Genomic DNA, 14,912 nt, shown 5'->3' on the forward strand with positions numbered 1-14,912 from the left:
CACCTTGCCCTGTTTTTTTATTACTCATGCACTGCGTCTCCTTGTCCACCAGGTTGTCTGGAAGAGATCGCTGTCTGAGCGATAAGACCACCTGTTGTGCTCTTTGTTACTTAGATATGTATCCTTATATATGTACTTTTCTCTGTGGTGCACAATCAAGAATTTTTGTTTGTTTGTTTAAATAAGTATAACATAATAAGACGTGCTAATTTCGACGTTGTGAATTCCAACTTATCTTTTCATACGTAGAAATCCATAAAAGTTTTATCGAAATTTTAATACAGATTCTTTTCCATATCCAGGCTTTCTCTCTCTTAATATCTCTCTTCGAAGTACAAAAATTCTTATAGTTCAAGCATAATATTCTAGTGGATCTTCGATAACGAAGACGTCTCTACGTAACGTGGTTCTTACTAACAAATGACAATAATTATAGCTTTGGTACAACATTCAGCACGAGCTTCCATAAAAATGAAATTCCGTAGGTCAAATTAATTAGCCTCGTTATTAGCATTAAATTAAAATCTACATCATCCCCAAACACAACATCTTTATCATCATCAGCAATGACTCTCTCACATATAACCGCTTTCAACCCACCTGCATACATATCGTAAGCCTTGTCGGCATGGTCCTCCTGTTCCCTCTGCTGCCGTTCCAGTTCACGCATGCGGATCTCGCGCGCCTCAGCCCGGGCAGCCCGCCGCGCAGCTAGCCGCTGCTCCGCCTGGAAAAAATAGAAAACCTTAATTAATTTTAGTGTTATAGAAACGCTTGTATACGCTCAAAATGGCAATACGAAAGTCAGGTAGGCCTATCCAAGCCTAATTGCCCGATTCGAGCGAGCGAAATGTAAACGTTGCAGTTTATAAAATACAACATTGTTTTCTAAAGAATTAAGCTGTTTGTCAGTACATCAGTTGCATTTATGATGCTGTCGATTTTATCTGATCAAAACAAACTCAGATAAATGATGGAATGTGAAGAATGAGACTTAATAAAGAGTTATAAAAACATCACTAACTTAATAACAATACTGTATTAGTTTTCAAACACAGAATGAATTATCATAAAAATATTCATGATGAGATGACTCATAAGATCGCTCTAATACTTGAACTTTAAAATATTTGGCAGAACTGGTCACATAGTTTTATTAATACCTAAAATAGCTTCTTGTGTAGGTACGTAATAATATTTTCTCGATGGAGACTAGCACAACGCTATTGCTTCACCGATATGCAACAGTGCGGTTATAATGCAGCAGCTACCTTATGAGATTGAGATTTCTTAATATAATTTCTGATCATATATTTTATACCTATCTATCTTTGGAACCAACAAATGCAAAGCATGAAGGCAAATAAATAATTTTATTATGCAGATCGATCATCACTAATAACTGCCTTCTTTGTGGCCAATATATTTTTAAGATGATAATATTTCACATCATGTTAAACCATTCATGTCGTTTACAGTAAAATGTTAACATAGCCTCACAGTAATTATATGAAAATCTAACTATTGACTATTGATAAAATTACTGTAAGGTAAACGAACTGTTTTTACAGAGAATAAGGGAAACATTTAGGTAATACCATGGACGAATATAAACTAATGGACTGGTAAACGCCATAGTAAACAACGTAATTCGTTTCTCAGTTCCCAATTTTGTCGATAGATGTCACTCGTAGTAGCATTTGGCATTTTTATAAGTTTTTTTATACGTTTAAGAACTAGATGTCGCCTTAGAGCATTAAGTTGGTTTAATAATGCTCTAAGAGATGTCGCTACTAAAAAAAATCAATGTACCAAATACTTATTGACAGATAATGTTGACAACATGTTGACACTTGACAGTAACGTATGTTAAAAATTAATGTGAAAATAATTTTTTGCTATGAGTTGATTTAGTGTATTTAATGGTATAAATCAAATCATAGGCAAAAAAATATTTTTATTTACATAATTCAAAGTCCAAAATAAAATAATACACATATTTAAAATTCTTAAATAAAAAGAGATAAAATAATTAGAAAAAAAAAATTACTGTAATAATAATTAATTAATTATTATTGGTCCATGTTATTATTATCTTTATTTGTAACAAATTATTTCTTGTGTTAGTACTTTTAAATGTTATTTGTTTTAGTTTTAATGTATTTTATTAAATCAATATTTTATAAGCGTAAAATAATACTTTCTTGATTTTTGTATTTTGAGTAAACGAAACACTAATGACGGTCAGTGTTGCCAATGTAGGCGATTTTTCGCCATTTAGGTTACTCAGAACGAGAATCAGCGACGAAAAAATCTAAAAGGCGACTGGTCGCCAATTAGGCTAATAATAGGCAACTAACTTGTCACTTTCGCTTTGTACTTCTCCTGTGTAATAATTGTTGTGTAAAATGGGCAAACATGGTATGTAAATATATTCAATAACGTGATGAATGGGGAAAAACTACCAGCATTTAAAAGTTTTGCTGATGCCTTATTATTGCTAGCATAGGATGAATTCTGATTCCAACAAAACTGAAAAAAAATTAGAATATTTCTGATTATTCTAATTTTTGTTTAACTGTTTAAGTAGATTTTAAAATGAACTAAAAACTTCATTTTATTTTATTCATATTGATAGTTTGATGTTTGGGCTACTATAAGCTACTAGAGTCTACAACTTAAATGCGGCGGTACATATTATGCTACTTTATGCACGACAGCACGAGAAACGGCGACATTAGGGCCAGCTCTGTTGGCAACACTGATGACGGTTAGTTTGACCGACAGACAGCAGACTTAACTTTTTCACTTCGTTCATCGCTGTTCGAGAGTGACTTCGTGTTTATATTTCTGGTTTCTTTCTACTATTTTACGACCCCTGCTTGCCCATCGGACCCTTTTCTCGCCCAACCGTTTTGACCCTTGCTTGTACCTGGACTTCGTTTTATGCTCAACTTGTGACTACGGCACTGCCACTGGTGATACTTGTGTGTGGAAGATGTCCTACGTGAGATGTGTTTATGTAGGATGCGAAAAAACAAGTCGAGACGTATCAGTGTTTCGGTTTCCAGTTAACGACGAAGAACGACTTTCGCTCTGGATCCGACATTCAGGTAAGGTAGCGGTCCGCCTAAAGCAAAGTGGGCGCAAAGTAAGGACTTAGAAAATTTTTGATCCAAGTCGACGGAGCCCTGCTTCGCGGGGCTCCTATTTCTGTGTAGTTTTTTTTTTTTTTTAAGAAACCTAACCTAACGTAACTGTTGATTAGTTACCTACGTGTGAAAAACATCATCTTTGAGGGCGAATATCTCGGCCATTTTTGATTTTAGAGAAAAGTTGTTCCTTTATAACATGCTTATATTAGCGTAATCTTTACGATAAAACAATAGTAAATAGGTGTTATAATGACACCAACTCCATCAAAAAAAGTCCTGCGCCCCCTTTGCTTTAGTCCAACCGTTAAAACCATAACAATTTAGAATAATAACCTACTGACCAATAAAATTGTACCATGAAGCCCTGGCTTTCTGCTTGTCACTAAAAAGTAAGTACAAATTTAATAATTTGATTAAAATTGAGCTTTAATCTTTGCAGGAAATTTATTTTTGGATTCTTTGACCAAAGATGAACTACGCTGTCGATTCATTTGTGCTGACCACTTTGATGAGTCCGTCATCCATAAAGGAATCATGAGAAACCGACTTATTGGACCAGCAGTACCTGTCCATTATCAAAAAGCTGGCGTTGTTGAACAACCATCGACTTCTGCACATGCAAAGGAAACTAAAGATATGGAAATTGGTAAATATTTCAATTCATGTTTTAATTTACTAGGAGATACTTATGTTAATAATTGTAATTAAAATCCATGACAAAAATAATTCAGATCCACATTGACAGAATGTTACAGTGGTTTTCACTCTTCAATTTATTAAAAAAGCCTGCAAACATAATGAAACTAACAACAACTTTTACTACAGTGCAGCTCTATACTACGTACAATGTACATACATACTGCAGTGCAGTGCGCTTAACCTAGCCTCAGTAAATAGTCACATAAGCTAACTTGGATACATTTATTTATGTCATAAATAAATGTATCCAAGTTAGCTAGTTAGCTATATAGCACAAGTGATACAACATTATAACAACGTCATATTAAGCTACAACATGACATAAACATTTTTAATTTTTTTAAACATATTTCTTACGTTGAAAAAGGGTAATAGTTGACATAATATATTATATAATTATAAAAAATTATGTAATACATTGACATTCTATTGTTAATTTTTGCATGCCAATCAATCGGCGATTTGTGCTGAACAATGAGTTATGTAACATCTTTAAATCTTCCACATTTCTTGCAAAATAAATCATTTCATTTCATTACTTATTTTATTTTGCTCCTATCTCATATCATAATCATAATGAACATAAAATAAATCTTGAAAATATAAAATGCCAATTCTAGACTCTGAATATTGCAGGTAAAAAGTAAAAAAAATATAAGTTATTTTAAAAGCAATAAAAATAATGTTGTGTCATCGATTGATTAAATATGATTTTTTCCATCGCTGATGATAATTTCGTGTATAACATTATAATTTCATCATACATAGTGATGTATTTTGATGTGTTTGACACTGGTCAAACCTACAAATTCAAACATTTTCATAGAAGCTGCTTGCACAAAGACTGTATGGGTAATTTGACATTGTGATGATTAGAGCATTTATTGTGGGGGTAAGGGCTTGAAATATAATGTAGATTCTTACAAAATCGTCTTAAGGGTGCTATTACGGATTTTTACAAAAACACGCTGTTTTTCGGTGCCATTTTAACTTAAAGCAATTACACGTGAGAACATAGTAATATCTTAATTTAAAGATAATATATTCAGCTCTACGTTCATCTTATAAAAATTGTACGACGTCATACAAAATTGTCGCTGAAATACGATTTTCCCAGCACAATAATCGCATAAAATGCAAAAAAATGGGGTCTAAAACGGTACCATTTTAAGAAAATTAAAAGCCTAATCTATCTTCTTACCTATACATTATTGAGGGATATATAGTCCTTTATAGATTATGATAATTTTTTTGTATCTAAATCAAAATTTTATTTCAATTATTAGCTAAATTAAAAATACTTGTCGATTTCTTCATACATTTTGCTCTCGCGGGTCGTCAGACCGCGCTCAGAAGCGCTCTTGGAAGGACGGGTGTATCGCTCCTCGTCCCAAAAATAAAAACGAATAAGAAAAAGATTATTGTGCGTGCACTGTCGTTTTCGTGATTTGAAATATTTGATAGGTACTTTCTACGAGTAAACTGTATAAGTTTCATATTCCAATTATTTGTAATTTAAAATTATGTTTTAAAAATTACGTTGATTGAGATCCTCTTTTTTATGGGTTGTTGAACGCATTGGTGGGGTAAAGCAATTTGACAAAACTTAAATCCAAAATGGCGCCGACGAAAATTTTACATCTTTTCGTCATGGATGTCATTTTCATGGTTTTTGGGGTAGCTATTAACGAATATGAGGTCAAAACTGAAATCCAAGTTGGCGCCGACGAAAATTTTACATCTTTTCGTCATGGGTGTCATTTTCATGGTTTTTGGGGTAGCTATTAACCAATATGAGGTCAAAACTAAATTCCAAGATGGCGCCGACGAAAAATTTGACATTTTTTCGTCATGGGTGTCATTTTCATGGTTTTTGGGGTAGCTATTAACGAATATGAGGTCAAAACTGAAATCCAAGATGGCGCCGACGAAAATTTTACATCTTTTCGTCATGGGTGTCATTTTCATGATTTTGGGGTATCTATTAACGAATATGAGGTCAAAATTATAATCCAAGATGGCGCCGACGAAACTTTTACATCTTTTCGTCATGGGTGTCATTTTCATGGTTTTTGGGGTAGCTATTAACGAATATGAGGTCAAAACTGAAATCCAAGATGGCGCCGACGAAAATTTTACATCTTTTCGTCATGGGTGTCATTTTCATGGTTTTTGGGGTAGCTATTAACCAATATGAGGTCAAAACTAAAATCCAAGATGGCGCCGACGAAAAATTTGACATATTTTCGTCATGGGTGTCATTTTCGTAGTTTTAGGTGTCTCTTTAAATGATGTATCTCTTTAAAATTATTTTTAAGACTGTCCCACTCACACTCTGTATAGGTTATAGTTTTGCATACGCTAAGTACGTAAAAAATAGGTGTATCTTTTTTTTTCAATTAGATTAATTCTTAAAACTCTTTGTGTAAACCCCTAAAATGCAACCCGCCCAACTTTGTCACCCTTACGTGAGCTATCGTTTAAGATTATGTTTTCATAGACAAAATACTCACATTAGCGAAACGGTATATGCCGGCTGCACGAAGTTAGAGAAGAAAACATGGATTTTCAGGAAAAATTTAGCAAAATTTTTTTGATGTAATTTTGTTGTTTAAGTATTTTTACGTGATTAGTGTATGCAAAACTACAAGTCCCTTAGCACTTAGTATATCGATAGTGGGACACCCTGTATAGTCGAATTCTTATATACTACGAGAGAGTCTTAAAAATAATCTTAAAGAGCATTGAAATACATGTTTAGGAATCATCGTTGGCGCCATCTTGGATTATAGTTTTGACCTCATATTCGTTAATAGCTACCCCAAAAACCATGAAAATGACACCCATGACGAAAAAATGTCAAATTTTTCGTCGGAGCCATCTTGGATTTTAGTTTTGACCTCATATTGATTAATAGCTACCCCAAAAACCATGAAAATGACACCCATGACGAAAAGATGTAAAATTTTCGTCGGCGCCATCTTGGATTTCAGTTATGACCTCATATTCGTTAATAGTTACCCCAAAAACCATGAAAATGACACCCATGACGAAAAGATGTAAAATTTTCGTCGGCGCCATCTTGGATTTTAATTTTGACCTCATGTGGGTTGGGACCACATTTGCAAATGTGTTTGCTCCTTAGGAAAAGTTCAGATTTCCTAGGTAATGTGACGAATCTAATTTATTTAATTCGGACCGTATCTCGGAATAACATACATACATATTTTCTAAGAATTGTATACAATGCCGGATTTAATACATTTCCGGTAACATAATATGTATGATAATTCTTAAAAAAGTATTTTAAACATTTCTTAAAAAGCTTAGATATTGCATAAGAGGTAGAGAGGCATAAGAGGTAACAAACTTTTTTTAAAGTTAGTTAATGTTACTAACTAACATACTTATCAGAATAATTGTACCTACTAATAAAAGTACAAAAATGAATTTTTAAAATTCGTAATAAATTAAAAATAATATCAAGTATGAAGATGGTCTATAAAATGGAATGCGCTATGTTTACGTGAGCGTGATGTTCCCGCGAACCACGTGGCGACGTTAGATACCTAAATTTGAGTAACGCAGATTTGTGACAGCGTCCTTAATCATTGCCATGGAAAGAATTGAAAAACTAAACATAAGGACATCCCTCTGTCCGTTCAGTCCATTCCAGCATTCATTCTATAATCACTTATTCATCGGTTTGAATACAATCTATTGACTTAAATGCATTTAAGTCAATAGATTGCACTTGTGCTATATGATAATTATCATAAACACATTTTACAAGCAACAGCAACATAATTACATCATATTGTTAAATAACAACATAACAAAGACTCTGTTTTTGTAGGTTTTTCATTCGGCTCAAGATACCACAATTGCTATAGTACTGTGTGTATTATTGGTACCTAATTCTGTGGCATATAACATAAACAATATAAATAAGCCACAGAACTAAGGATTGGAAATAAAAAATAATGCATCTGCCCCTTACCCCACAAGGGGTCACGGGACTTCTCTTTTTTTATAGTATAGGAGTTAAGAGCCAATAAAACAGTCTTATTGAATAAAAAATCGTTTGAATATAATTATGTTGTGGATGAGATTATCGTTGTTATTATAATTGCATACCATTAAAACTTATCAAAATAAGACTTACTATAATATATATACTTAAATACATATAAAATATATTCTATGTCTATGCCATGTTGATTTAAGTTTAATGAGTATGATTACTTATTAAACTTAAATCACAACGTATTTTTATTATTGTGTTAAAAAAAAATAATTATTTAAAATGATGTAATGATTATGTTATTTAAGATTGTAATTTTTCAGATGCACCCCCCTCACCGGCAGTGCTGAAGGTCAAAACCCCTTCAAAATTTTACCGGAAGAAGAATCGTACGTCATCAGAGGAATTCTGTAAAAGGTCTTCGCCAGCTGACGTGGTGCATTCAATGCCATCCACTCCAACGACGCATGTGTCAAGAGGATGCAATTTTGAAGGCCCAAAAAGACGATTGTCACAAAGGTGTTTGTTTGAAAACAATCCAACGGACACCCCAAAAAGAGCAAGCTTGAAGGAAAAGGCCCGCAGTTCATTCAGAAAAAATAAAGCTCTTCAAGCTCAAATTAGACGCCTCCAAGCCAAGATGCAGCACAATGAAAACATCATCAGATTAAATGATATTGAAAGTGAAGCTTCAAAAACATTAGTGAAGATGCAATTAAGAAAAAAAGATGATAAATCGAAATGGTCAAAAGATGCAAGAAAATTTTGTTTGAGTTTATTTTATAAGTCACCGTCCGCATATATGCACCTACTCAGACAAGACATTCGATTGGCAGCTCCAAGTACTTTGCGTAAATGGCTTGCAAAAACAAGTACTCCACCTGGGATTTCAAAGGAAATATTTTACAATATTAAAGAAAAATTCGAGCATTCTTCGTTTTTAGAAAGGGCGTGCGTAGTAAGCTTCGACGAAATGAGCATTATGCGAAGCTTAGAGTACTCGAAGACACACGATTGTATAGAAGGGCTTGAGGACTATGGAGGTGGCCATAGAACAAACAAAATTGCAAAGTATGTTCTTGTTTTTGTTGTGAGGGGGCTCTACAAGCCATGGAAAATGCCAATAGCATATTATTTGTCAAGTGGTAATGTAAAGGCTGAAATGTTAAAATTATTTGTAAAATCTATAATAAATAAACTTTTTGAGAACGGTTTATTGCCCAAGGCTATCGTTTGTGATCAAATGTCAACAAACCAAACGTTGTACAAAAATTTAGGTGTTTCCATAGACTTTCCCTTTTTTTTTGTGAATGAAAAAAAAGTTTATGCATTTTTTGATGTCCCACATCTTATTAAAAATATTAGAAATAATTTAATGAGTAATGATTTTATTTATGGAGATAAAATTATCTCATTTGATGATATAATTCGAACATATGAATTGGATAAAAAATCTACGAAGAGCAGGTGCCTGCTTAAAATAACAGATCGTCATATAAGTCCAAATCCCTTTCAAAAAATGAATGTTAGTCTGGCGACTCAGGTTTTAAGTAATTCCGTTGCCGCAGCAATCAGGACAGCCAAAAGTACAGGTGAATTAAAGAGTCATAGTGCAAATGATACTGCAGAATTTGTTGAAATAGTAAATAATTTATTTGATGCATTCAACAGCAAATCAAAGTACGATAAAAACCCGCACAGATTTGGTCTTTCGAAGACATCTACATACGTTATAAATTCAATAAATGTAGGGATAGAAGTTTTTGCGGGAATAAAAAAAAAAAAAATTAGAAAAACAAAAAAAGACGTTAAATTAGTTATGACTCGACCACCTTGTTTCGATGGCATAGTCCAGAATTGCAAAGCAGTACTGCAACTATTTGACGAAGAGTCTACAGACAACATTGATTTTTTAATAACCAACAGGCTGAATCAAGACGTTTGTGAAAATCTATTTGCCAGGTTTAGGCAAAAAAGCGGGTCAAATAGGAACCCAACGGCTAAACAATTGAGAACAATTTTTAGGAGCAGCATAGTCAATTCATTGATAAAACTACCGTCATCAAAAAATTGTGAAGATGAAGATGGAACATTTATTGAATGTCCAACCAATCTTCCTTCCAAGACGTCTGAAGAAACAACTGCACAGCCTTCATGTAGCAATAAAACACCTTCTCGTAGAATATTGTTGTCTGAAGTTGAAACGTCGACCCAGCAAGTTCAATGCAGCGAGCAGAGCGATGATCATGAACCCGCAACTCTTGAACATTGCTCTGTTACTTACTTTGCAGGCTATTTAGCCATGCACTTGTTAAAAAATAATGTTTGTGACATTTGCTACCAAACGTTACAAAAAAAAGAAGCCTTTTTAAACAGTGAAAAAGAATTACTTATTTTAAATAAATCGTTCTCATTTAACAAAACAATTAAACTTAAGATGCCCAGTGACAATCTTATAAAATTGGTTTCCTTGGCCCTCGATGCATTTAATTTGGACTTTGAAAAAATGTTGCACTATATTAACTTGAAATCTCAACTTTCTAAGCACATCATGCAATTTTTGAGTTCCGAGGCAGCCGAGCTACTTAACTTTACATGTTATGATCACATAGTGTCCATTATAAACCAATTAATTATAGTAAAAGTTAACTTTTATTGTAAAACGTCAAAACTTGATGTTTTAGACAAAACTAAAATGCATCCAAAACTACGAATTTTAAAAAATAAATGAGTACCAAATGAATAAACTTTTTTATTTTTCAACACTGAATAAACGTCAACATCCTCTCTAATATTAAAAATGAAAAAGTAGGTAAGTATGTCTGTATGTCACGCATCTAAGTATTAACAACTGAACCGTTTTGATGAAATTTTGTAGGTAGTAAGTAGACTTCGGGAAAGAATATGTCGGAAGCAGAAGATAAATACACACGTCACAGAGGCGGCTTGTCCTAAGAAGCGCTGGTGCAGTGAACTCCCATAAATAATTATAATAAAGTTATACCTGCTCATTATTTAAAATCTATCGTAAAAAAATCCAATATTAATATCAATAAAATAAGTACCTTCACACATTACAAATAAAATACATCATTACACACTACGTTCATTTCATAAGTAACGCGCGAAGCGCTTACGTAGCGCTCTCGATTGCGCTCCTATGAAACAACATTCAGTACATTACTTTGCCTACATACGAAATCCAATAAGAGTGAAAGAGAAATTTCGCCACAGTCCTGCGCGTGAAACAAAAGATTTACTATGGAAAAATAGCCATTTTCCGAGATTTTCGGAGCGCCGCTTTCAAGCGACGTTGCGAAAATCTCATGCATCACGCATGACAGCAGCAATTGCGCGCGACTTTGCCGCTCCTATATTATAAACAAACACCATCAAACACTATGAATTCTAAGGTATGAATACGCTCGCGAATGCAAATTCGGGGATTGTCTAATTATTTGCTAAATAATAATTGAATTCGTTTTGAAATAATTATAATTTTTAGTGTTTAAATAAACATTTATAATGTGGTGCTCATTTTTTTTTTGGAATAAATTATCCTGCTAATGCTATTGTATTTTCGTTCTTTTATTTCAAGTGAACACCCATACAATTTTGTCATGAGCCGCCTCTGATAGTCTATGTAAGTCTAGTACGTCTTTTCAAACCTAATCTAACACCTAACACTAAAGAACACGGAAGAACCGATTTCAATGCAGTTTAGCATATTAAGAAACTTACTTTCCATCTCACGGCTGGAGATGATATTATTATGTCCACTTTACCCTGTATCTAGCTGTATTCTACGTCCGCGTCGGCAGAGCTGCCGCGGGCTTAAGTTAGTCCATATTCCCATTCAATAAAAGCATCACAGCTACTAAATATATTATTATAATCACTACGTTTTAAGAGGCGTAGGTAGACCAATTATATCGGTCCTTGGTAAATTGTAACAAGAACAACAAGGAACACAACAGCTACACAAACCGAAAATTTTTAATGAATATTGAATTTATTTCCTTTTTTAGCTTATTTATTTATTTTACTTAAGTTCATGCCTGTAAAGTACAAAAATAGACGTGTAACAAAATTTTAAGATAAAATCGTGGAGCAATAACATAAAACAAAATATAACAATTCAAAAACACCCGAGTTTTTAAAACAACGCCCTCTAGATGTAATAAGTGAAAATCGATAGTTTGCTGTCACAGGTTGCTGTTTCCTTAGTTCTAAAATTGGTCACTAGTGGCGCTTTAAAAACTGTAAATTAAATAATAAGCTCAAATCAGAGCGCCATCTAGTAATAGTCTGAATTTTAGTGGTACGATCTCTAGTATGGCGATGATCAGTCCTATATATTATATTCGTCCATGGTAATACTATCAGTAAAACATAACATAACATCGATCGTAAAACTGAAATCTAAACGTATCATCTTCTATTGTATATCTTTTCATACATTTTTTGAGTTTAAAATCTAAATTGTATCATCTGTCTCTATTCACCCATAGAACACAAAGTCCTTGTTAGCTATTATTAACTGCTAAACTCCATAACATTGCAGGTACGTAATTAGGTGGGCGTTCGCGACCCATTGATTAATAACAAAGAGGGGAGCCACCCAGTCTAGACGCTCTTGTATTTAGCGACACTTCATTATTTGGGTGTGTTCGTGAAAAATACTGTAATAAAGTTTCAAGTCACGTAACCAGTAATGGCTTTTTATCATAACTAGAATACAGTTATCTTTACTAAATATAACGAAAGTATAGGACATACTATAGTGCTATTCAACCCAGAGTTGTTAATTGTAAACGAATTCCGACAAATAAATACTTCTCGATAAAAACCAAGTACATAGCGTGACAAATGTCAATCAACTAACTATAAATCAATATAGCGAAGAGGCAAGAATTTACAACGAAAACAAGTTGTAAAATGTTATCTCATGTTTTGGAACAATAACCTGACGTGATAACACAAATGCATTTTAAAATTCCAACCCTATGGTCGACTGTGAATGAACTATAGATAAATTTGAAGAAGCCTTCGAAATTGTGAGCATTTCCAAATCGATGTTATAACAACGTTAGAAAATAATTGATTGAATACAATTTGCTACAACGTTACTTGTGAAATTTAATAACAACCTTCTGAGCAAAGAACAAATAATAATAAGTAATGCATTCCTGAGTTAATAAGGTGACCGCGGCCAGACACCGTGGAGACTAGTCAACTGTATACATGAAACTATGCGCGCAATACATTTCTCTATTTCTCTTATTCCCCTGGAGAGGTACATCTGTTACGACGGGATAATTCAAATGAATCTAAAACTTCTAAATTTTAAGTTATATGAAAATTTAAAACTATATAAACTATCAGTGGTTCTATGAACTTAAAATCTTAACCTGTAGTTTTTAAGGAAAATCTTTTGCTACGATTCCGGGTTGCTTCTGTAATTTTAAATTTAGGACGACCTGCTATGTTTTAAATAACGACCATCTTCAAACAATGCTTCTTGCTGTAGTAATAAAACTTTGTACCCCTTAAGAGGTTCCACCTCTCTTTATGACTATGGCACGGCATTTAGTAACCAGACAATTGATTAAGCTGCAAGAAGCCAACAAAAACCTATTACGTCACTTTAAAAAACTAATCCGCGTTGCGTCACCTCTTTCTACGAACACTTAGGACCCGTTAGTCGTCTATTTAATAAGGTGGTTGATCCTTATTCGACTACAGACCACTACCGTACATGACGCGGGTAATGAGGTTTCCAAAAAGGTAGTAGACAGTTAGATATAGATTTCGTAATCCTTTACAGAAGAACGTTTTTAAAACAAAAACAAATCATATCTGGCTATACTGTTCATTGGGCAACATTTGGGCATCATTGTGACTTAACGTTCGCCAATTCTCATAAGCGTTGATGTGAGCGTGAAGTTTAAGTGTCTTCTTCCTTTTTAGAAGATTGGAAATTTTTATATATTATATAGATTGATTTGATCATAGAAACAGAAATATAACATCTCTCCTATGTCCAGACCTAGAAAGTGCCTGAGCAAACCAATAAATTTGTATCTAGAAAACAGAGTGTAAAATGTAGACTGTTTTAGAAAATGATATCGTGAGAATAGATACAGTAAAACAGATGTTGTTTTTACCATTCGACAGACTAAATCTAAAACCTGAAATCCATATTTACAAACTCGTCGTTCTATTGCTAACCGTAAAAGTCAATTAATAAATGGAAATTAAATAAAAGCAAAGACTTAGATAATCGCGGGCTCGATTTATTACACCAATAAATTTCTAAGTTAGTATCGCAACTATTGCGTTTATGTCAAAACATTTTCTTTAACGGTAGAATTAATATCATATATATTGGAGTCAAAGCCAGCTGTCGAAGAACATATTATACATGAATAATTTATAAGAATAGATATATAAAGCGGTGTAAAATCGCTAATCCATACAAATAGAAATTTAACACATATCTACATAGTAATTAGCACGTAAGTTTATATAAATGTTAATTTTAACGAAACTTGTTTCCGAATACTACTGTTTATATGTTAAGCTATCGTTAACTTTATATATCCGGCATAAATTCATGAACAATCTTAGAAATTTCATACTAAAACCACACTAAAACTCTACAATTGAACAACATAATACCCATACCAATAGCTTATTTATTAAATACATTAGTTATTATTTAAAAGCCATTCTTCATTCATATAATATGAATCTTCATTCATTCTATATGAATAACTAGGGTATTTAAATATAAGGGTAAAACTTGTAACCATCGCTTATCTGCGCTTAACGCAGTTAGAACTTAGAACCCACATCCTCTAGTGCGCTGGTCCGACAAAAAAACCATACGTTGCTTATCATCAAAATATAATATTACATGTATTTAAAACTGTAGTAAAATAACTACAAAGATAACCTCACCTTCAACATATTTTAAATGTACATTAATGGCTCAGTGTTAAGGACCTCGGACTTCAAATGGATAAATGATG

The 14,912-nt window shown here is 33.2% G+C and overlaps 1 protein-coding gene across 5 annotated transcripts in view; it reads right to left on the minus strand.

The window, feature by feature from the left end:
- Positions 1-14,912, minus strand: part of LOC123691514 (leucine-rich repeat flightless-interacting protein 2) — a 56,067-nt gene that overhangs the window by 19,038 nt on the left and 22,117 nt on the right. For all 5 annotated transcript variants that reach the window (XM_045635966.1, XM_045635965.1, XM_045635964.1 and 2 more), the window contains one exon: positions 601-727. In XM_045635966.1, coding sequence (XP_045491922.1) covers positions 601-727 — 127 coding nt within the window. The remainder of the gene's footprint in view (positions 1-600; positions 728-14,912) is intronic.

This window comes from Colias croceus, chromosome 4, assembly GCF_905220415.1.
Source record: "Colias croceus chromosome 4, ilColCroc2.1".
NCBI lineage: Eukaryota > Metazoa > Arthropoda > Insecta > Lepidoptera > Pieridae > Colias > Colias croceus.